This window comes from Nothoprocta perdicaria, unplaced genomic scaffold (assembly GCF_003342845.1).
Source record: "Nothoprocta perdicaria isolate Ctin4 unplaced genomic scaffold, notPer1 scaffold_206, whole genome shotgun sequence".
Lineage (NCBI taxonomy): Eukaryota > Metazoa > Chordata > Aves > Tinamiformes > Tinamidae > Nothoprocta > Nothoprocta perdicaria.
In genome coordinates this window covers 1,278,178-1,301,849 of record NW_020455272.1, presented here as the reverse complement: position 1 = coordinate 1,301,849, position 23,672 = coordinate 1,278,178, and the positions used below count along the sequence as shown (strand labels likewise).

The following is a 23,672-nucleotide window of genomic DNA, read 5'->3' as shown; positions in this document are numbered from 1 at the left end:
GCATTGTTGCACTCACATGTATCAGGGGACAGTGACGATCTACACAGACAGACACAGAGACCAGGCACAGCCTCAGCCAAATGGCCAGTGGTAGAGCTCAGTGGCTYTCATGTCCCTGCCAAAACAAAAAATAGAGGGGAACCAAATGAGCCAGGTTCATATTAAAAATGGAGGCAGCTCATCCTGGGCTATCCTAAGAGATGAGCATTTACATGAGCTCAAGGGAAACCTACACAAGGTCAGGACAGAGACATCCTTTCACACTTACCAGCATGTAAAACCCATCTTGGGGTCAAGAAGTCCTCATGTGCCATATTGCAGGATACTGCATATTGCAGTTGCTGCCAGGGTCAGTTCCTGGGGCTGGAGGACCCTTTTTTCTGACTGTGGCTGCTTTCAAGCTGCTTTCTGGAGGATTCAGGGGAGATGCTTGAGCTGGTCTCTCCTGGCATCCCAGCAAGATGTTCCTGAGCCATGGATAAGTCTCATACACAGGACTTGTTTCACACAGATCGTTGCTGCTTTCAGTATCAATCCTCTCCCCAGGCTGAGAATTGGGAGGTGGAAGAGAAACGCTGCATCCAGTGGGAGCACCAAGGTGACTCCAGCTTGCTCTGACAAGTCTCTTGCCAACTCAAAGCTGGAACAGTTCCCGCGGCAAGAAGCGGCAAATTTGATTTTTTTCTTCTCCTGAAAGACAGGGGCTTATTGCACAGCAAAATGTCACCGGGTTAATGAAAGGAGACCTTAAGTAAATCCCTGATGCTAATAGGATTGGGGTGTCTTAGGCAGGTCCTGCTTGCAAAGGCGGATCAGGCCAAAGCGAACCCAGCTTGAGAGCTCATGCGTTCCCAGCGGGCCGAGGAGCTCTGCCTGCAGCCAGCCCGCTAATACAAAAGCCCTCTCCCTCCTTGGTAATCCGGGGAAAAGAGACATCAAAAGCTGCCCGCAGAGCCGTGCGGGCGGAAGGTTTCCGCCGAGGTGRCACGGTCCTCTCTGCCCTTGGCTGCTTTGGGGCGAGGAGTGCGTGGGGACGAGGGGGCTYGTCCCGAAAGGCGCCCGGGCGCCCCAGCAGGGAGGAGCGCCGGAGCGGGTGCATTGGCACGGGTGCCCTTCCCAAGCTGCCGCTCTGGCGCTGCAGCCGGAGCGCCGCAGTGAGCGCGCGCCGCACGCCGCTCCCGGCCATATGGTCCCTGCGAGGAACGGTGCCGGGGCCCGCGGGCACGCGCCTCCGGAACAGCACCGCGGCCAACGCAGACGTGTCGCTCTGCCCCATGTGCAGGTGCCCCTGCGCTGGATGCCCCTCACGGCTCATCGGGGGCATCCAGCCCAGTCCAAGGACRGGGCGTCTCTGCCCTGGCGGGGTCTGCCCAGGGCCCGGCGCCAACCGCAAGAACACAGCAGAAAGCGGCCGGCCCCAGTGACAAGAGGCCATCTGGCCGTGACTTTAGCCGGGTTAGTCATTCCTGGCTAACACAGCCTGAACCGGCCGGGCGCCCCGGGTGCCTCCAGCAGCCTGTCCAGCAAAAGCAGACTCAGGTTTAGCTTTACCCTCCCACCGCCATGTCTGGCTTTCACCCAAATCCTGGCATATTTAAAGCAGTGGCACAGAGGACGTGCTGGGGAAAGGATGAGGCAAACATCGCTGCTCACTGGCCCCCTTTTGCCTTAAATCAGTCCCTTCCATGAGGAGCAGCCACTCTCGTGGGAAGGAGGGCAGGCTTGGGGCTCATGCCGTGTTTTGGGCGCACTACACCCAGGAAGAGGCGGCTTTTTGGCTCCAGTGCCCTGCCAGCCACCCCWAAGCTCAGGTGCAAGAGGCTCTGCAACTCTTCGCATCCAGATGGTGCCAGCCCAGCTCTGCCTCAGGGGGCCCCTAAAGACATCCTTGCCCCAGAGCAGCCCAGCACCACGCGCCTGCCCAGGAAAACTCTTCCCAGCAATGCTCTGGACACCGGCAAGGCCTCTGGGATTTGCTGTAAATGCAAGTTCCGTGGGCAGCGAGTGGCGGGAGCCTCCCGGAAGGCGCAGCCAGCTCGCAGCACCTGCCACCGAAGCCGTGCAGCCCCGGCTGCGGGATGAGTTCAGGCCACCAGGCCGGCTCCTGCTCTCAGCCAGGGCTGGGTACAATGAATAAATAAATAAATAAATAGATAAATACATAAATAGATAAATACATAAATAGATAAATAGATAAATAAAAGCCTGAGCTCTGAATGTATTTTCTGCTGATTGCTCTGGGTGTCATTTGGGTTCGAGCGCAGCCTCCTTTGGGAAGCCGGGAGCTTGCAGATCTCAACTTTCTAGCGTTTGCAATTATAATCTTAATGGTAAATGCACATATGGTTCTGTGTTTTATATAGGCCATTATGCGGCATCCTTTCTCTGGCAGGGTATTTTACAGCCCAAATACAGAACCTGGGCAGGGAAACAAAACCTTTGCACACCAYGGGCTGGAACTGGGGGAAGGGCAAGGTCTAGGTCGCGTCTCTGATGCTGATTCCCTGAGTCCCCACGCTTGAAATTTAACTTTTCCATTAGCTCTCCAGCACTGAAACAAGAAGCCTGATATCTCCCGCAGATCCCATCATCTATTGACTCTACAAGCTCCTTGGCAAGGAGCACTATCCTGCCAGCCCCCCAGGAATAAGCTGGGGCAGCAGATCCAGGAGAAGGCAAGAAGCCCCCAGTGAGATGCTCCTTTTTTWTGTGGAAGCGCAGGTAGAAGCAACTTCCTTCACTGTGGACTTCGACAAATGCAAAGAAATCCTGCAATATCTTTGACAGCCTTCCTTAGCCTTCAGCTTCCCCGAGCTGACGGTGTTTGGCTTTAGCTGCTGCTTGCAGGTGGCCAAGCCYGCTCCAGTGGAGCACGGACAGGCGGTGATGCATCCCACAGCGCTCCGACCCCGGCACAGCTCAGGGATCCATCCCGTGCCAGTGTGCCCCAGCCCACCCTTTCCTTGGTCAGCTCATTCCAAAGTGACAAAAGTGTTAACCACTCTGGTCCTTGGCTCCCACAGCGATTCCCTTTGGAGGGACCCTCGGGGTGCCTTGGGTCCCCCTGAACCTTTGCTGCCCTTTGCAGCCCTCGGAGCAGTTCCTTCCCAGCCCGGGACAAAGCTGAGCCCTGTACAAGACCCATCCKCACTCACCAGCAAGGCAGCTCCTCCCTGCTGCATCCTCGGTGCTGCATCCACAGGGCTCTGCGAGTTTCACCCAGGCTTTCCCCTCCCAAGGGCTGCCAAGCCTCTTGCCTGGGCTCTGCGGGGACCCCACGCACCAGCCCCGGGTTGGGGCCAAGGGCCAGCAGTGACTCTCCTGGCCGTGGYCGAGAGGAGCTAGGGTTGATTTGTCTCCTCTCTACTGCCTTGTCCTGCCAGAGACAACCTGTTTATAGTGCCAGCCATCGGCATATCCATGCATACCCGCCACAGTGTATTCCAGCAGACTCACTTTTGTAGCCTGGGTGGCCTTGTCACTGGAGGGAATATTTCCGTGACAGCCTTCAATGCTTGTGGCCAGGATCGACCACAGCTCCTTCCCCGGGTTCCYCCTCCCCGAGTGCAAGCGCAGGCTTGGCTTTTGCTCCAGCTGTGCCTACCGACCTGTGAGCTGATGCAGCCAGCTGATTCCTGCAAGAGGCTCTCTCTCTACATCCCATACAGATCAGCAGYCAAAGGCAGCACGGTGGCATGGGATCCAAGGGACCCTTCCAAATCCCTCCTTCACACCCATGAGAATCCCCCTTGGAAATGTTCTCTTTTTCCCAGGTCATTCCAGGCAACCTCCTCCTTGCAAAGGCTCTAATTTTGGCCAGTTTCTCTCTCCACTTGCTTCCAGGCTGATAAGCCTTCCGGCCCCTGGGACGGCTCTGCTTGCAGGCATGTCGTGAGCAATTGCCCGGCTCCTAGGAAATTATTTCTGTCACTACCTGGGCAGCGAGCAAACTTTTCTTGCACAGTTTCTGTGCAGGCAAGCGCTGGTTTGGGGTATTAGCGTTAACGACACCCAGGTTTGCAACTTCTGACTGATAGTGCGTTTAGTCAGAGCGAGCTGCTGCGATTTGGCAAAAGCCTGTCTTTTGGAGATGCTCAGCTTTCTTCCACCTCACTGCCTTTTATCTTCTGGGGAAGCTCCAGAGGCTGGAAGGTACCTTGCAGAATGGATCTCTATTAGCTTGCGGCACTCGGGGCCCATCTCACCATGTCCCAGGCTCCAGCTGCTCTGTTTACTGACATCTGCAAAGCTCCTCTTAGCTCCTGCCATCAAAGCGAGCAACTTTGCCTTCACCTCACCATGGGAAATGTCCAGGAGCTGGCAGGGCTCGATGCTGGTGACTCGAAGGAGGCAGAGGGGAGAGGGGCTTCACGTGTCCTCGGGCAGGTGTGGTGCCCGTGCCCCTTGGGACAGACACAGCAGCTCCTGCAGCACCATCAACACCACGTTTGCCCCACCTGGGACACGCCAGRGCTCTCGCTGCAGCGCGGCTGGTGAGCTGAAGCTGACCCTGGTTTTCCAATACTCGGTATCCCCTAAATCCGTCCCGCGAGCCGAAGGCAGCAGCATTTCCCCTTCACTGCGGGGCTGCTCGTGCAAAGCCCTGGCCCGAGCACCAGTCATTATTAAATGTGGAGGGGCTGATGCTGGCACACGGCACTCCCCGTGCGCAGGGCTCRTTCGCCGCAGAGCACACGGCGCTGCTCTCCCTCGCTCGCTGCTCGCCAGCGGAGCGGCTCCCGTGGGGCAAGCTGGCACGCTCGCGCCACCGCCGCCCTTGGGAGCTTGCCCCAAGCCCTCACCGCCACRCTCGCCACAGGGCTGGGGGGCTGCTTGCTCTGCACAAAGCACGGGTGGATCTGGGGGTCCTGCCTTCCTCGCCCGCCACGTGRAGCCCAGGGAGCCACCCCTGAGAGGGAGCTGAGCCTCCCTGGCCAGTTTAATCTTTCCCTCCTCCTCTGCATCGTTATAACACTCAATAACTCCCCGTGCTGGGATGGCAGGACCTGGCAGCAGTCCCTGTGCCAACATGTGTGGTGGGCCCACCAAGGACATGGGGAACACCCAGCCTCACCACCGCAAGGAGCGGTGCTGTGGCCAGGCAGGCAGCAGGGGCACACGGATTTGCCACCTTCCCTGAGCCTGGGCTGCAGAAACCCTCCTTCCTCCTGCCCCGGTCTGCATGGTGCTGTGGAAAACCCTGGTGTGTGACACAGCCGGGGCTGGACCTGCTGCAGGGGGTTAATCAAGGGTGGCACCGCCAGAGGAGGAGRAGGAATGGGCAGAGCAGGGTGCAGGGGGAGAAGGGCACCACGAAGGGCACCCACCAACACATGGAGGGAGCCCACGGGCCACAGCAGCGCCGGGATCTGCAGCTGGCCCGGCAACAAGCCCTGGCCGGGAGCCAGAGCCCAGTGCGGGGTGGCAAGCAGCGTGGGGCGGCAAGCAGCGTGGGGCGGCAAGCGGCGTGGGACACAAGCATGTGGCAGGACCCACCAAGGGAGCCCTTGGGTGGCAAGCGATGGCCGCGGGGCGCGCAGCCCTCCTGGGCACCGCGCCGGGCCCGCTCCGCTCCCCTCCTGCCTCTCCCGCCCCTCGCCGCCTCGCCTGCTGCGCCCTCCCTCCCTCCCTCTCTCCCTCCCTCTCTGGTGCGAAGGGTTGGGATTTTTTTCCTTTTTTTTTTTCCCTTTCTCCGTTGCCCGTCAGTGTGTGCGAGGCAGGGTGAGAGGCGGACGCGCGCTGCCTGCCGCCCGCCTCCCGCTCCTCTGCCGGCAGCCGGGATGGGGCGGGCGGCGGCAGCGCCCGGCAGCCCGGCTGCTCCCGCCACCACCGCCGCCACCGGGATGCGCCGGGATGCGACCCTGCTGCGCGAGGCTCGGGGGATGAGTGCTGCCCAGCGCCGTGCGCCTGCCTGAGCCCCCGCTCGGAACTGCCGCCTGTTGGGCTATTTTTTTTTTCCACCGGACGAGGGGGTGCAGCCTCTCATACTTTTATTTTTTAATCACTTCTTTTCTCTTTTTTTTTTCCCCTTCCCTTTTTCCCTCTCTCCCCTTTCCTTCCCCCACCTTCCCCTCAGCTGAACCCTGCTCTCTTCTCCGCGGGGGGCTTTTTCGCAGCCATGAGGCGGGTGCCGGGGGCCCCGTCTCGCGAGGGCCCGGGGGGACAGCGCGCGTAGCCGTCCCCCTCGCACAGGGTGGGCAGCAGGGCGCCGCGCCRGTGGCCCCTGCAGAGCGGCGGGCGCCTCTCGCCCGCTGCCCCCGCGGGAGGCAGAGCGGCCGCACAGCCCTGAGGCACCGGGCGGCTGGCATGGCGGGCCGGGGGCGCCGCACCCGCATGGAGCGCGGCTACGTCCTCGGCATCTGCTGCCTGGTGCTGCTGGACCCGGGCCGCGCGGGCGCCGGCGAGGCGGGCACGCGCGGCCCCGAGCCCGAGGCGCAGGTGGAGAGCAACAACGCCAGCTGGGGCCCCACGGCCGAGGACGTGGCGGCGGCGCCCACCGAAGCCATGCCGGGCGGCGACCGCTGCCGCGGCTACTACGACGTCATGGGGCAGTGGGACCCGCCGTTTAACTGCAACCTGGGGATCTACCAGTACTGCTGCGGGACATGCGGGTACCGCTTCTGCTGCCAGTTCAAGCCCGGGCGGCTGGACCAAAGCGGCTGCTCCAACTACGACACCCCCAACTGGGTCAACACGGGCCAGCCGCCGGCCCGCGTGGACGAGACCCCCGAGGATCCCACCCGGGACAAGACCAACATGATTGTGTACATCATCTGCGGCGTGGTGGCCATCATGGTGCTGGTGGGCATCTTCACCAAGCTGGGCCTGGAGAAGTCGCAGAGCCCCCAGGCAGAGATGACCATGTCCAGGTAAGGTCCTTCGCGCCCATGCTCCTCCTGCCAGAGAGCTCCACACTCAGGGTTCAGGGTTCCCCTTTCCCAGGGCGACCCGCAGCTCCCAGCAGGGCCACCACATGCCCCTCTGGGCAACGATGGGGAAGGGGGTGCTGCCCTCGCCGKGGCRGGAGCCRGCCCAGCRTGACGAAAYGCAGGGTGCAGCTGCGCAGCAAGKAGATRTGGGCTAGGGCTCCTGCTCCTTCCTGGACAGYGAGGGCTGCCAGCCCTGGGATGTGYYGGCCCAGGGACAGCRGGGAAAGMGTGTCACGATGTTYGTTCCTYAGGGACCTGGTCAGATCCCGCGAAGCAGCGAGGTCTGTCCCTGTCCTGCTGAGCAGAACYATCCACCCTGTCAGTGGGGAAGACTAAATGTCACCTTTTAGAAGTGGCCTCCCCTCACCTTTCTCCCTAAATTCATGGATCCTCATGCGTTTCGGAGTCAGCCTATGCCTAGGACGACCCTGGACAACAGTTGGCTTTATCCTCGCTGCYGGCATGGAGGGAGGGGAGATTTCGGAGTGGCGCCTTTGCAGTTCCTGCGCCTCCCGGCTGTGCGTGTTTGTGTGCGGCGCACGGGCGCGTGCGCGTGCGCCAGGGGGCCGGGAGGGCTGCAAGCCCCTCAGCGCCCCCGGGAAGGGCAGAGGGGCAGGCGGGAAAGGGCTACGTGCCGTCGGGCTCCCAGCCCCTCGTTTGACCTCCCTGGGCTCCCTCGCCTGCTCGGGTGCTGAGCTGCCCTGCTGAGCCCAGGGCCAGAGTGGGGGAGAAAAGGTCACGGTGTCGCACGCGCGTCTCCCCCTTTCCCCGTGTCCGGCTTCCAGCCCTCATTCCCTCACTCCACTCCYCCCTGCCGCTACTCTCGCTGTTAGCACATTGCCCGCTCCCGGGCTCGCTCGCTCCTTAGTCCTGACTTCAAATAAACACTTCTTGCCACGTTTATGTCCCCCCCCAACTCCCTCCCCACATACACAGGCACCAAAATGCAGTGCCAAGGCTTGTTTTGCCTCCGCGCGCTGYGTGCACCCCCTTCCCCTGCAGGGACGTCTCCCAAGCGGCACCGAGGGAAGGTTGAGTCCCAGCTCGTGGCAAAGAGATGTCACAGGCGCCCGGGCCTCAGCATGATGCACCAGCCRCGGCTGGCGGGCACGCAACGTGCTCCGCCGCATGTCCCCGGCTCTCCGGGGGGGAGCAGGGGCTCTCCCAGCGAAGCGCCGCGCACCTCGCGGGCAGGCGGCCCGACCTGGCGCCTGGGCCCCGCTGCCCGCGCGCGCTGCGCCGCCGGCGCCTCCGCGCCGCTCGCGGCCTCGCGGGCACAGCGCAGCCCCTGCGGCGCGCGCCTGACTCAGAGCTGTCCCTCCTCATCGCGCTCCCGCGCGGCACACGTGCGAGCACGCGCTGCCCGCAGCCCCTGCGGCCGACCCGCCTGCTCCTGCTCCCGCTCCCGCTCCCGCGGGCAGCCCAGCCCCATGGCTCTGCTCGGGCCCTGGAGCAGAGACCCCACACGGGCAGCGTGGCTCTGCGCCCCGAAGCAGCCAGGAAGAGCCCAGGCAGCGAGTTGCAGGGAAGGGGGCACGAGGGGGCTGCACTAGCTCTCTGAGCCTCAGTGCAGCACCTCGCTGCCTTTCTAATCAACAAGGTGCAGGCTCTGCTCGCATCCTCCTAGTGAGGACGTCAAATTGGTGATAAATCCATTTCTATGCCATTTTGCCCAGGGATTTTAGCTTGAAAAGAAAGAAGAGGAGAAAAAAACAAAGCAGCGCCCCAGGAAATGATTTTACTGGGACAAACAGGGAGCTGCTCTGGTTGCATCCCTGAGCACAGGGAGCCCCTCTCCTTCCTGCAGAGCGCCTGTCGGCCCCTGCCAGCACGGAACCTGGGCAGCACCCGAGCTCTGTGTCCCGCTCCCGCAGCCGCTACGCCCTGGGCCCCGCTCTGCCGCTGCCACCCAGACACACACTGCAACTCATCCCCACACCTGCTGTATCCCRCCTCCACTGAGGCCATTCCCAGAGCCAGGACATCCCACCCCAGGTCCTCTCCACCCCATGCCCAGGCCCAGCTCTGCGCCCATGGCCAGCAGGAGAGGCCAGGCGCTTTTGCCTGCTTGAGGACAGGGGGAGAGGGCTGAGCCCTCTGTTTGGAGGAGGCCGGGTGCAAACAAGGTGGCACAGGGGGTCACAAGGACCTTCCTGAGCTGGGTGATGCTCTTCTGGGGGCTCCGTGCTGCAGCCCCCTGCGGGGTAACCTGGCCTGGTGTCTGTGTCCGTGTCCCTCCCGTGCGTCGCCCGCAAAGCGCTGGCGTGGTGGCAGGATCCATACGGCCTCTGCCAGTCACCGTGCTTTCTGACTCCCCTTCCATTTACCAACCTGCTGGGGGGTTTTGCCTCTCCTCCTTGCAAGGGGATGTTACAGCTGCGAAGGGTGCAGCACGGCAACCCCCTTTGCTCTTTGGTCTCCCAGCTAGGGGCGAGAGGGATGGAGCTGCCATCCTAACGCATCTCCCCGCGTTGCTGCAGCCCCTGCAAGAGGCAGCGCTGCCTGTGGGAGCAGCGTGCCCGGGGCACAACGATGTGCCCCTGTGCTCAGGGCTTGCCCACCCAGGAGCCTTTCGAGGCAAAGACTGGGGGGAACTGCCTCCCACCTCCACCTTATGCCTGCCCACCAGGYCCTGATCCCGGCACCTGGGCTGGAAACCACTTCCCAGGTCTCTGGGAAGCACCCGCTGCCAAAGTGGGATCCCAGAAAGAAGTGCTGCCCCTCRCCAGGCCTGGTGGCACTGGGGCTGCCCCACCACCCTTTTCCACATCAGCACTTGGGGGCTGAGAGGCCCAGAGGGAATCTTTGTGCCCATCCAGGTGGGATACTGGCGTGACACAAGCTGGGTGGGTGCAGGAGTTACTGCAAACGTGTGTGTGTGTACGAGAGACAAGCCGGCATATTGACCTGGCCATGCTGGTCCTAGCTATCCCATGGGAATACAGCCTGAAGCAGGGTGCTGCCGGGCATGTCTCCAGGATGCTCCACCTGGCTCTGCCGGCGGGTCTTGTGTTTTCTCATTTCATCCACATGATACCTGGTGGGAACATTGCGGCTGAGCAGAGGGAAACTTGTTTTCTACTTGTAGCCTCAGCTCTACTAAAGCTAAGTGTTTCCTTTTTTCTTTTCCTTCCCATTTCTCTGTCACAAGTCAGAACTTTCCTGATGAGCAGAGCAGTAATTTATTCTGCTCCCCATAAGCACACTTTCAGCTCACATGGGACTGCACTTTGAAATATGTGGGTCATTGCTCAACAGACCTTTTCTTCCTAGTAGCTGCAGATTTTTTTGACCTGGGCATATGGGGTGGGAAAAGGAAAGTTTTTCTCGTGTGTCCTTTGTGTTTTTCCCATGGGACGGAATGAGAAGCCCCCCTCCATCTATACCGTGCACGGAGTAGTTGTGCCTGCGCTCTGGCCACGTGCCACAGCTCTGCACAGCTGTTACTGCCCACATGGAGTGATTCTCCTGAATGTCACTGCAGGAGCAGGCAGAGCCATCTCCTTTCCCCCTTCCCTGTTTAGTGGCTCCTTCTGCTTAAGCTGAAAGTGTCTCTGCCTTTGTGGGGTGCTGCTGTGGTCCAGGAAAGGGGACGGCACACAGCAGAGTGCAACTCTATCTCCCCAAGAGCCCACTGCTGCAAATTTTACAATTTACTAAACCTTTTTTGCACTGGAGATGGTAGAAAAGGAAAGAAGTGCCCATGCATCAAAGTGGTGGTGCCRCATCCTGCATTCCCCATCGAAACACGCAGGGATCCATGCACGAAGGAGGCAGACGCATGYGAGGGCAGCGCGGCAACAGCTCGGAAGGCAAAGCACCAGCAACTGCACTCGAGGAGGAAGGGGGATGGAGCCATCCCTGTTTTCCTGGGCTTAGTCCAACAGCTGCCTTCGGAGTCCTTATTGCCACCCAGGCACGTCCTTCTTCCAGAGCGGGGCAGCAGGGTGGCCAGCGAGCCATGCAGCCTGTGTCATGGCCAGGTTTCTGGTGCACAACCTGCCAGCCCCGCTGGCTCCTCTACTCTGCAAGCTCCCTTTGCACGTGTGTGAGACCAGCACAGCTTTGTGGCACCGGCTGCACCGTTGCCTCCGTCCTGGCATAGCTGGGAGCACAGGCAGCCCGTGCACCACATTTCTGCCCAGCACTACCACAAAAGTGCAGATATTTCTGTTATCTGCTTCTCCCCTGCACAGCCACGCGTAGCTCAGCATGGGCAACGCAACCTTGTGTCCCTCTCCGCGCTTCGGGTAGGAGCTTCTCATGTTGCGCCTTGCGGACTGCATCATGGCCTCGGGCCAATTTCTCATCACACAGCTGGTTTGGTGTCCGTTTCTATCTATCTGTCCTGCTGCTTTTTTCTTTTCTTTGTTTGTGTTGTTTTTCTTGCTTCTCCGAAACATTCCTCATGCTTCGGGACTATTCCTGCAGTCTTTCCTCACAAATTTTCTAAGATAAGGAGGGAAGTCTGCCACTTGCCTGCTTTCAAATGCCATCCCGTTCCCGATCCCTGCAAAATTCACATGCTCCAAGGGTCACCTCTTGTCATTTGTCTATATGGATGAGGGACATGTCTTATAAAAGTGCTTTGGTGGGAAGGGGTTCAAGCTCTGAGCTAAGAGCAGCACGTCTCAGAAAAACCCATAAGCTCTGCTGCTGATACTCATAGCACTGAGAGACCTGAAGGTCCCAGCCAGTTGTACCTCAGTGTCCCGCTTCACCAGAACCAAAGAGGCCAGGACCATCCAGCTTGTCCTGAGCCCCCACTCCCCGCTGCCCCAGCTAGATTTCCAAGATGTTCATGTAAGCACAGTGTGATTGGCACCTGCACCAAAAACAGACATCCACACACAGCTGGAAATGGGAAAGCCCGCTTTAGAAAGGTGGATTCCTCCCCTGCTTTCTTCCTTTCCCACCACTTCCTGCCCTACTAAGAGTGGCAGCTCTGTCTGGAGACCAGGCCAGCCCTACTTCCCCATCCTGCTCCTTTCCAGCGTCAGCTCCAGCACGGTCACCTCGTCCTCCTGTCCCGTGGAGCCCTCAGGCTGCAGTGTCCCAGTGTGGATGGATGTCCATCCTCTGAGGTGCAAGGTAGAAACTGAAAACCACTGATGCCTCTTGGCTCAGTGCTGTCACCATCACCAAGAGCTCCTGTCCTCTGTAGGATGACTCTCTCTTCCACTGCTGGATGTCAGATTGTGGCACAAACACTCCTATGGAAGGTTGCATGGGGAAAACCTGAGGGATCCCAGCAGAGTTTCTTGGCTGCTATCACAGAAGTCACCAACAAGCGGCAACAAAAAAAAATGCTGTCTTGTGGGAGGAAGAAAACTGCTCATAAAATGCCCCATTTTCCCCAGCAGGGGATTTGTAGATCCCTCCCCACACACCCTAAGTCACCTCTGATTGCTGGCAAGACCAGGGTCACCCATCAACCAGGCCAGCTCAAGTGCATGCAGCAACTGTTCTTGCTCTGCCCGGCCAGGTGGTGGCTTTTCCTGGACTTTCCTTGCTGACCACCATTTCTTCAGGGAACTTCTGTTGTTTCAGCTCACCTATTTCCCAGCAGGATCTGATTCTTGTCCTTCTACCTTTGACAGTCTGTGTGCTCAGCCAGCAAGCTACCTGTTCCTGCCACCCTGTCCCCGTGATGGCTGCCTTCCTTCTGCAGGTCCTTATGGTGGTTCTCACAACCGTTCTTCTTCCTGCTCACATTATGCTTGGCACCCCTCCTGAGCATTTGCACAGCGTGTCCAAATCCCGTGTGAGTCAGAAACACCTGCCCGTGTTTTTCTTTAGGCCCCAGATATCCAGAGATCTCCAGGACCCTCTAGGCTAAATGAATCTTTTTAGAGTCACACCATGAGACCCTACAGAAAGATCCTGCATCTGTTGGATCATTATGGGCAAGAGATCTGGGGAACTTCCAGAGAAACTCAAAGAAAATTTGCCCCCTACTTGCTCCCCAAATGGATGCTTCCCATTTGCCAAGATGTCGAGGATATCTCAAGACACTCCTGTGCGGATCCAGGTGCAGCAGCTTGCCATGACATCTCTCCTAGTGGTGTGCTTCCCATGGCTTTCTCCCGTGGGCACACAGCAAAGTCTAAGCAAAGGGGCTTATTGCTGGGGTTGCCTGAGGGGTCTATGTCCATCAGGATAAGCCTTCTTAAGAGAAAGAAAAGCAGCATAGAGGAGCCATCTATAACTTTATGTGGGGCAGTGGGGCTGCTGTGACGGGGGAACCAGTCTCGTACACGCGCCTGTGGGTACCGCTGATGCCAAAGAAAGATGAGCGGTGGCTGTGCGGGTGTCCCCAGCGGCAGCGTGTGCCCCCACGGACGCACATTCCCGGCGGCAGCTCCCACTGAGCAGGCCACTTTCCCCAAGCCCCCGCTGCCGAAGCGCGGCGCTGCGGAGGGGACAGCACAGCCTGGGGACTGCAGGGACAGCGCTGCCTGAAGCTGTCCCACYGAGATGGTGCCACCAACCGCTGCATCACCAAGGTCCCCGCATGCTCGTGTTGTGCTACAGTCCAGGCTGGGTCTCTCCGGGGTGTCTGGGGTCCTGAAACCCTACCCCGCTGTGTGTCTGAGTGCGCCGAGTGCGTCGCTGGCAGTGCTCCAGGCTGGGGCTGCGCTTGCGGTTCGTGCCTGCGGTAGTAGGAAGCAGCGAAGACCTAGAAAAGGTGTTTGGAGGCAATATGGTGAATGCCCTGTCACATGCTGCCCCAGCTCTCTGGGAGACCAAAATGAGGCAGCTATGGGGAGAGAGGGCAGGAGGAGAGGCAGGAGTCGTCCCTATCRTTACTCCCATCTGACTCCACTCGTGCTGTGCTGCCAGCACCTCAGGTTCCTCGTCCAGCAGCACCTCTCCCAGGGGGTTCAGCATGGCCCTGTTGCCCTCAGCCTCATTTGATGTCGTGTGTCCGTGTCACCCGGCTGTCCCACCACTGCAGGGCAGCTGTGTGGAGCAGTGACCGGGCTGGGAACGCAGCCCGGGCAGAGCAGTGGCCAAGGGCGGGTGCGGAGCGCAGCCCGAGGGACCCTGTGGGCCCACAGCAATATCCCCACGAGGGCAGCCCCTGCCCGTCTCCCTGCTCACGCGGCTCTGCCCGTAGCCCTCAGCCGAGCTCCCCTTCCCRGCACACTGACAACAGGAGCTCTGAGTGCTGCTCCCGTTTCTCCTCCGAAAGGACAAACGTGTCAGCAGGCTATTTCCTGCTCCGCAGTTAGCAGCCAGCGTTGGCAGCGAGGACAGGCCTGGGCAGGTGGTACGCAAGCGAGCGGGGCAGAAGAAGTTGTTTATTTTGCTGCATCCATTCACCTGACCTGCTGAGCCAGAGCAGAATGAGACCAGAGGAACTGCAAAATGAGTATCTTGTCCTTTCCCGGCTAGTGGTAGCACTGACCAGGGCAGGGTGGGAGAGGGATCAGGATTCTGGAAGGCCGGTGAGTGTTGCTCCTTCAAGAGAGAAGGTCTGTGACCGCACAGAAGGTGGCTCATGTCTCACCACTAGTGATCCTAGGGCAGAGATGCGCCGGGGTGCAGCCAAACGTGTCCGAAGCAAACCAGGCACCTTCCCAGAGCCTTGCAAAGTGCCAGTCTCCCACAGAGCGGGACACAGCACACCAGACTGCGCCAGTCTCTCTCAACACCACCACACAGTCTGCCCACTGAAGAAGCCATCCGGTTAGCYTGGAGAAAGGAGCGGATGGATGGGCTGCGAGGCACCCCGTGCCCATGGAAGCAGTGGTGCTGAGCGCTAGCTGCTCCTAAGCAGCCTGCTTTCCCATCCCCACCTTTTGCTAGCATATCCTGTTGGGTTCTRTGGAGCCACCTCACCTTGGGCAGCCCAAGCTCTACAGGGAGAGCAGGCAGGGGTCCTGCAGTGCCACGGCTGCCTCACTGCACAGGCTTACGACGCCAGTCCCCAGCAGCATATGGGAACATGGGAAATCTCCTATATGGGAAGAGCTATGGGAAAAGTCTCCCCAGGAGGCAAAAGCGAAGCCCTTTTGACCCGGGTGCAGGTCCCCTGCGGCCCTCACGCACAGCGCGGTTCCACCCCAGCGGGTTGGGCCGGCCCGGAGCAGCAGCCCAGCGCAGCGCCCCGCTCCGCTCCGCCGGCGGGCTGCAACCTCCCRCTCCCCCTCCAAGGGCAGGGGCGAAGCGCTCGCTCCAGCTTGGGGCAATGTCGCTTCCCCTGTTGCTCATTTCTCTCTCTCCGCCTTTGATGGCTGCACTGTCTCCTCCTCCCGTTCCTCTGACTCCCCTTGCCCACGGCTTGCAACGGCTCTCCCGCTGTGGTTTCCACATATGAGTCTTAAGCCACTGATCCCTCTCCCCTTCTTCGGGGCTCTCCAAAATGAGCCAGCCCCTGGGGCTGGAGGTGTCTKTCATGCCCTGTTTCCCTACTCCCACAGGGTCACCTCCATCTCCCAYATCCCACCATCCCACAGGGTTCCCTCCATCCTGAGGGAACATGCRCCTAGTAGTTCCCTCAGGATGGCTCAGGAGCATTGACCTCCGCATGCTGGTCCTTGCCACAGAGYTATTTCTGACTTGTCACTGTCACTGCTCCAGGAGTCACCTCTTTGCCTGCTGAAGAGCTCTTGGTGCTTGCACAGGGTTTTGGTGGATCCTCAGTTAAGCTCATTGGCTTGGTCTGCTAGGCTTGGATCGGACAGGACTTTTGCACACACTTTTTTTTGATACTTTGCCTGGGTAAGACAGTATTATTGCCCRTGCAATGATAGCTTGGAGTAGCATCTCACTCCAGAACAGTACACCAACCTCTAGGTGCAGCCGTGTGAGCTCAGTATCTGCAGGCACAGTGTGCTGGATGGAGACTGCTCCTGRTAATGGATGCCTCAACATTACATTAGTGTTTAATTTCAGGTGAAAAGTGCAGATTTAAAGCCAATCTGCTGATGTCCCTGCATACCCAACCTTAATCTGCACCTTGGAGCCATCTCAGAGCTAACTTGGGAGATGTGCTCCAGGAGCAGACCAAACCTTCCCCAAACACTAAGTCTTCAGTCATGGGAGCAGGCTAGGGCTAGCCTGAAGGAACCCCCTCCAGAACACGTATGGTGCAGCCGCCAGCTTTCTTCTTCCTTGCACTGCAGGGTGTAGGGATAGGGGGCAAATATGGGGAGCTCTTTCTCCGTGCAGCTGACCATGATCCCAGGCCCCTATCTGCTCTGGCTGGACCTCCACAACCTGCACAGCTGGGTCCACTCCAGGTGGCACCATGAAGAACCTCCTCCAGCACCAGACGAATGGAGGCAGCTCTTGCCAGTGCGACAGCACATGCCCAAGCACYGGGTGCAGGATGAGCCCCGCTGGTCGCTCGTGGGCTGCAGCCCCACATGAGCTGTGTCTGCAGCCCTTGCCTGTGGCACAGCTTGTGACACGGGAGAGATGGTGAGCCAGGTGTTGCTGACGCTCAGGGACGAAGCAGCTTCTACCTTTGCAAAACTGCTTGTTAAGAGCTGCCTTTGCTGTTGTTCTCATCCATGCTCCAGGCAGGCGATGCTGAGGGTAGGTTTGGGCGSGGGGGGCGGGAAGAAGCACTGATGGATTTATCTGGAGAGAAAGTCACAGATTAAGGATTGCTCAAGCTTCATAAACAGACCCGAGGGRAAAAAAAATAGGTCAAATCACATTGAACTTCCCAGTGAAAGAACCCAATCTGAGTGCTGGGCCCTGGGGATGCTCCGAGTGGAGGCAGCAGCCTGCAGGGAAGGGGGCGGCCGCAAGGTACCTCGGGGAAGGTGAGAGCTGCGGGYGCCAGCTCCTCAGCAGGATGATCCTCCTGTATCCTCCTGCAGGGGAAGCACCCAAGGGTGCCCGTGCCATGAAAGGTACGGTCTCTTTTCCCTGGACTAARCATGCCCTGGAGTTACAAGAGGGAGTTCCATGGTGAAATGAAACCCCTAGGGCAGCATGCAAGGGTGATCTGAACTGAAGCCCTCCTAGCAGATCCTGGAGGATCCTAAGGGCAACAGCAGCTGTTCCCTCCAGCTCCAGAGTGAGCAAAGGAAGACAGGCAGCAGGGAGCAAAACATGACACAGCCACGGGAGGCACGGCATTAGTGACAGGAGGAGCCTGACAGGGCCAAGAGATGTGTAAATAAAACAAAGGAGGTCTCCTGGGGGCACACGGCCACACCAGTTTAGCTCAGAAAATCATCTGCTTTTTCATGGGAAAGATCTATGCGTTGAGTGAGCCTCGAGAGTGAAGTCAAATGGTGTTCAGGTCTTTAGGAAGCGATTATTTAAGGAAAGGAAGGAGTTCCTGGGCAAAGAGCAGCGCTGAAATAAACTCAYAGAATCACAGAACACTTGAGGTTGGCAGGGAGCTCTGGAGATCATCTCCACTGTTTGACCCCTCTTTACCATAAAGTAGTTGTTTATTATTATTATTATTATTATTATTATTATTATTATTATTATTATTATTATCTTATTCTAAGAAGAATTTCCTGTGTTTGAATTTGTGCCTATTGCTTTGCAACCTGTCATTGGGCAACTCTGAGAAGAGTCTGGTGCTGCCACCTTTCCTTCTCCCACCCGGCATTTATACACACCGATAACCCTCCCCGAGTCTTCCTTTCTCCTGGCTGAACAATCCCAGCTCTCTGAGTTTCTCCCATATGGAGAAGTCTCTAATGCTTTACTCATCTTTGTGCCCTTCACTGGCCTCTCTCTAGCATGTCCACAAGTCTTGCACTGGAGTGCAGCTCTCCCGCCGTGGCCTCRTGAGGGTTGAGAGGACAGATCACCTCTCTTGACCTGCCAGCCATACTCTGCTTCATGCAGCCCGTGATGTTGCTGGCCTTCTTCAGCACAAGGGCACATTGCTCTTCATGTGCAACTTGTTGTCCACCAGGACCTCCTGGTCCTTCACTGCTTTCCAGCAGGTCAGTCCCTAGTCTGTACTGGTGCACAAGGTTCTTCTTCCCCAGGCGGAGGACTTTGCATTTTCCTTTTGCTGAACTATATGCTGCATTTATTGGCCCATTTTGAAATTAAKTGATCCTGGGGGAACCTGTTCATCAAATCCTCCCCCAGAGTGTTGGAAAAGACATACAAAGCGAACGATCTTCCCCCGCAACTTTCCAGAGGCTGCTCTTACTATTGCCCTCTGGTGTTCACTCATTGCAGCCAAAATGAAAGGCACAGTGTCATGGGAACAGTCCTCCAATAATCCTGGCCAGAATTTCAAGGCAATCTCAGAGGCACTGCCCCATCCCAAGCACCACATCCCTGGCTTCACATGACACATGCGAGCACAGGACTTTGTGATCTTCATGACAGAAGCAGGAGTTCAAAGAGGTGGCTAAAGCGTGACAACTGGCAGCAGGTCACACCAGCAGGTCACACCAGCCGTCACACCACACCAAACCGGCCCAGACTGTGAGCTCCACATCTTCTGGCTTTGTTTCTCACATCCAGCGTGTTGCAGGGCAGTAGAGGTATCTGTCCCGACGGGTGGGATGGTTGGGTTGCCCTACTATGCAGCTGCCGGAGGGAGCCGAGCTCTCTGCTTGGAGGTTTGGGGCACCTATCTCTGAGGGAGAAGAAGAAAGGCCAGGGTGGGCAGAAGAAGGGCACAAGATGTGTGCTAAGCGATGAGCTTCTCAGATGTGGCTTCTCAGAAGAGGTGAGTTCAGACTAGGATGCGGATGCACCTCAGACTTTTTTTCCACTTGGCTCTGCAGAAAGCACTTTGATTCCTTATTGTTTTACTGGGTGAAAATCATGGTGGAATGAGGGGTCTTGCTACCTTAGTCCAGACTGTGACAGACATCCCCCCGCTGCAGAAAAAGATGCTAAACCTGGTCTAAGAGTCACCCCATGTCCCTGAGACAAGCGTTTGTGGAGAACAGGCAACAGCAGCATGCAAGGGCATTGCAAGGTCGGTGTGTTCAACTCGTGTCATCTTGGACTAATTAGAAAAACCGATCCACCTACCAGCTGATGGCACCTCCACACTTCTGCACATAGGAAGGAAAAAATACTGTAGAGAGGCAGAGCCTGAGTTMTTTGTACCGGGGATCCAACAGAAGCACAGCAGTCAAGGCTTTCTCCTGATAGCCCAGGGCAGGTCTTACAGGCTAACGCCATGTCCTCCTTCCCTCAGCCTTTGCACCTTGAGGGTGGGATCACTGRTTCAATCCTCACTCAGAGCGGGGCTCACTTCAAAGTTAGATGAGGTTGCTCAGGGTCTTGGCTGGGTGTGTTTTGACTATCTCCAAGGATGCAGCTCCCCCAGATGCTCTGGGCCCTTCTGCTGTGCCTGACCACCCTGATAGGGAACAATTCTCCTTATTTTTAGCCTGAATTAGTCCAGCTTGCATCTGGCAACCCTTKCTCTGTCATATGCCTGGCAACACTCACTCTGTCCCGGTGCACCTCTGAGAAGAGCCTGGCTCCATCTCCTCTATAGCCCCCATTACTGCAGCTGAGAGCAGCAATCACCCGCCTCGGTCTCCTTGTCTCCAGCCCAGCTCACTCAGCCTCCCCTCGAGCGCTGTGTCCTCTGGCCCCCGACCATCTTGGTGGGCCTCCATGGGATTTGGCAACATCTCTCTCGCCCTCGGAGAGCCAAAGCCAGGCACTGTTCCAGATGCAGTTTTCGACTGCTCCAGAGCAAGRAGCTGACATATATAACAAGTCAGGATTATTCACCCTTCCTCCCCAGTATGCATCAATTTACATTTATCCACATTGAGTTTAATCTGCTGTTTTATCGTCCACTCACTTGCTATCGCGAAGCTCCTCCTGCAGCTCTTTTAGCTTGCCCATATGAGCTAGCCAGCGCGTTTGACATGAAAGGCACGCTGACAGGGATCCTGGGGATTAGAGAGACAGCGAAAGCCCTAACTGGACTCTCTCTGCTTTCCTAAGCATCCTTGATAGCRCAAGACTGGTCTTTATGGCAGAAATTATGGGTTGCTTTCATGCTAATGCCAATGCAAATAGAAGCTTTGTTTCCTACCCTGGGACTGGCTGTCAAGGGCCACAACAAGGAGCGCGCGCGCCTTGCGCTGGGACCGCCTGCGCACCACGGCACTGCTGCAGTGTCTCCAGCCATGAATGTTAAACGAAACCGCGCTTTATCTTATGTAATGGTGTTTAATGTTTAATGCTATTACTTATAAAGAGGGCATTACGAATGGACAGCGCATGCGYGAGAGGCCACCGCTAGTTCATTCTCCCTGAAGAGGCACAAGCTGTGGCTCTAATCTGTTCCCCGGGGTTTTCTCCACTTTGAAATAACTCAAGCGAAGGTGTAGCCACCTCTCCCCTCGTTCCACCAGGCTCACGCTCTGGGGAAATGTCCCCGAGGTGTAGCTGCAGTTGACGTCAGTTCATTTTTTCTCCGGCTCACTGTGTTTTACCCCTTGTAGCCCACTCCGAGCAATGCGTCTCCCTCAGTGGCTTTTCACTGTGAAGCTCCCGAGCCCAGGAGGGCTCAGCCTGAGCTGAACCTTAATTTGCAGAATAGGGGAGTGCTCTCTAGCCCTGTTGCAAAAGCTGGGCTGGGTGAGCATGTTGTTGATCGCCATTGGCARTGATTTTCTAACCCTAAGCTAGGAAGCTCTCCCAGCACAACCTAAAGAAGCCCTTCCCAGGTGAACCAGAGCTGGGAGAAAAAGGATGGGTGAAGGCAGGCTGGATGCATTTGGATCCTGGCAAGAAAGAAGGTGGTGGTTTCTTTGGCCCTTACTGCTCCCTTCAGTTTAGGAGCAGGGCTATGGTGAGACCTGGGGCAGCAGGAGACACGAGGGGCCAGGGGAGGTGCATGGGGTGGCTTGCCGGGGRGTGAGCACCGGGGCTGCGCGGCACCCATGGGCCGTGCGGCACMGTGACCGCCCCTCACGCCTCCCCAGGACGCTGACGGACCTGCTGAAGCAGCCGGGCCTCGGCCCCTCGGAGCAGCTCGACGGCCACGTGGGCAGCCTCCAAGTGCAGGTGGGCGAGGGGCTCGGCCGCCYGCCCCCCAGGAACGGCACAGGTAAGGGGCGCCTCTCCATCCCGTGAGCGCAGGGGACCCGCCGATGGGGCCCCCTGCCCAGCTGCCCTTCTCTCCCCAGACAAGCTGCACCTGAACAACGCCATGGTCACCAACCCCATCGGGGGGCCGCCCCTGGCGCTGCCGCTGGCCCACGGCAGCCGCCTGCCGCTGGTGAGCAGCGGGCCCCTGCAGGCGCCCGACTACGCCAAGTACGCCACGCTCAAGGCTGTGGGTAAGTGCCACCGCCGCCACCACGGCCACCGCCATGGCCACCGCCATGGCCACCACCGCCGTGCGGGACCAGCCACACAGGCTGCCCCGGGAAGGGCTGCAGAGGGGAGGGCCCCAGCAAGGGCGCGGGCAGCACGCGCTCCCATGGGGACTGCAGAGCCCCACCAGCACCACCTGGCCAATGAGAGGCCAGGATCCCTGAGTGCCCACAGAATCCCCGGCCAATCAGGGCTTGGGATTCCCCCACCACCGCATACCTCCTGCACTCACCCAGCCAATCAGGCACCAGGATCCCAGCCAATTAGCAGTGAGGATTCTTCCAGGGACCCACGGCACTCTGGCCAATCAGGACCCTGGATTCCTCCTCCCTGCCCCAGCCCCCCAGCATTTCCCCAGCCAATAAGAGGCCAAGATCCCTCACCCCAGCCCCACCCCTGCAGCCAATCAGGGACCACAGACCAATTCCTCCACAGACCCACAGCATTTCCCCAGCCAATCACAGCCCCATTTCCCCTAGCACCACTCCCCCAGCCAATCAGGGGCCAAGATTTCCCAGCTCCCAGAACATGCTCCCAACAAATCAGGGCCCAGGATCCCCCAGCACCTTCTCCCACCCATCCTGCCCTCCCGTTCAGCCCTATGGGGCCCTGCTCATGCCCTAGACAGAGTCCCCCACCCTGGTGCCCACAGCAGGGGGGTGGCAGCAGYGCCCCTCCAAGGTGTCAGTCCTCCCACCCCAGGGACTGCAGCCCTACCAGGGTGGCCACCCCCCCTCCCATGGGGTGACACCCTGTGCCACCGTYGCCCTCCGTGTGTCCCCGCAGAGAGCGCGCCGGAGGATTTCTACAAGCGCTTCGCCGGGGCGGACCTGCCCRCCAGCAGCACCCTGCCCTTCCCGGCCGAGGCGCCGGCCCTGCCCGAGGGCTTCCCCCTGGGCCCCAAGGCCAAGGGCACCAAAGGGGGCCCCGCGCCGCCGCTGGCCAGCCCAGCCTTCAAAGGGGGCTGGGAGGGCGGCCGCCGGCAGGGCTACGCCGCCGGACGCCCCTTCAGCGCCGAGAAGCCGCCCGAGGCGTTCGGCGCCGCGCCGCCCCACTACGCGCAGCCCCAGCGGCACCTCTCCACCAACAGCAAGACCGAGGTCACCGTCTAAGYGGAGGGGAAGGTGATGCCGACCCTCTTGCTCGGGCTCCGGTCGCAGCGCTGGTGGYGCCCGACAGGAGGGCCCAGCAGGGCAGGCTCCGGGGAGCTGCGCCATGGGAGCACCATCCCCAGCCTGTGCAAACCAGCCATGGGCACTGGCGCCATCCCCAGCCCGTGCACCCCGGCCATGGGCACTGGCGCCGTCCCCAGCCCGCGTGCACCAGCCATGGGTGCTGCGGGCGCCCGGGAACCCCCCATGGCACGGCCAGGGACGCAGCCCCACTCACACCCAGCAAGGCCGCCCAGCACCACGAGAAACCCACGGGCGACCGGCCTGGCCCCTTCCCACTTTCTCTCCAGGCGGTTCTTCRGCAAGGACACACCACGGGAATGAAGGGGAGTATAAATACGCCCAGCGTGGGCCAGCTGTCAAGGGCTCGAGACGCGGTTTACATGTCTCCCTCCATTCTTGCTCGGCTCCTTCCCCTYGTTTCTTGGACTAAGGCCGCTCGCCCAGCTCGGGGCGGGACCACGACTTTTTTGTCTTTCCCTTATATGAATGTTTCAAAGAACAGTCTTAAACCTGTATTTGTCATTGTGTTTACAGAGGGTTACGGCGGGGGCTGCCCTTCGAGGCTGGGGAGCAGCGAGGTGATGTAGGTCCTGCATAAACTGTGACTGCTGGCAAAGGCATGGCCCTGGCAAATGCATTCTTTTCCCTTGCTCTTAGACAGGGGGCAGGCAGGTCAGCTGTCCAAGGCTGCTCCTGCTCGGGGCCTTGTCCACTGCCACCAAAGAGGGGCTGCAGAGCGGCTTCATCCCCGCACGCAGCCTCTCACCCAGCCTGTGAGTTTTGCCTGTTCTCGATCTCCCACAAGCCAAGCCCATGGCACAGTCCTGGAGAGGAGACCACAGAGGACAGGCTGTCGCTGTGGGGGAYGTCCCACCAGGGATGGCACTGTGCTCTGTGCCCCCTCAGTCTTCCTGGGGCAGCCACAGGGGCCTGCAGGGCTACAGAGCRGGAATGGGGGGAGCCTGGCCCTGCACACGGCCGTGGCGGGTGACACTGCTGCCACATCACGAGGTGCTGCAGCCTGTGACACCCTCCTGCCTGTGGGGTGGGTGAAGGGGGCACCGGGGCTCCCCAGCCTCCGTGCGAGGCTGCGATGGGCTGAGCGTGCCCGGGGGAAGCGGGCTTGAGCTGCCCCCACACAGGGGAGGCAGCAGAGCCTGTGCTGGCGGGGCAGGCCTGGGGGGCTGGCGCTGCTCCCCGGGGAGCCCTCGGCCCCGCTTCCCTGCGAGGGAAGGTGCAGAGTCGCCTGCCTGTCCCCGGGCAGGCGGTG

General features: G+C 59.2%; 1 protein-coding gene across 1 annotated transcript; it reads left to right on the top strand.

The window, feature by feature from the left end:
- The first annotated feature begins 6,306 nt into the window (after positions 1 to 6,306).
- SHISA8 (shisa family member 8) lies at positions 6,307 to 22,339 on the top strand. The gene is made up of 4 exons (XM_026038282.1): positions 6,307 to 6,869; positions 20,834 to 20,958; positions 21,038 to 21,190; positions 22,014 to 22,339. The coding sequence occupies exons 1-4, from the start codon at positions 6,307 to 6,309 to the stop codon at positions 22,337 to 22,339; spliced, it is 1,167 nt and encodes a 388-aa protein (XP_025894067.1).
- The last annotated feature ends 1,333 nt before the right edge of the window (positions 22,340 to 23,672 follow it).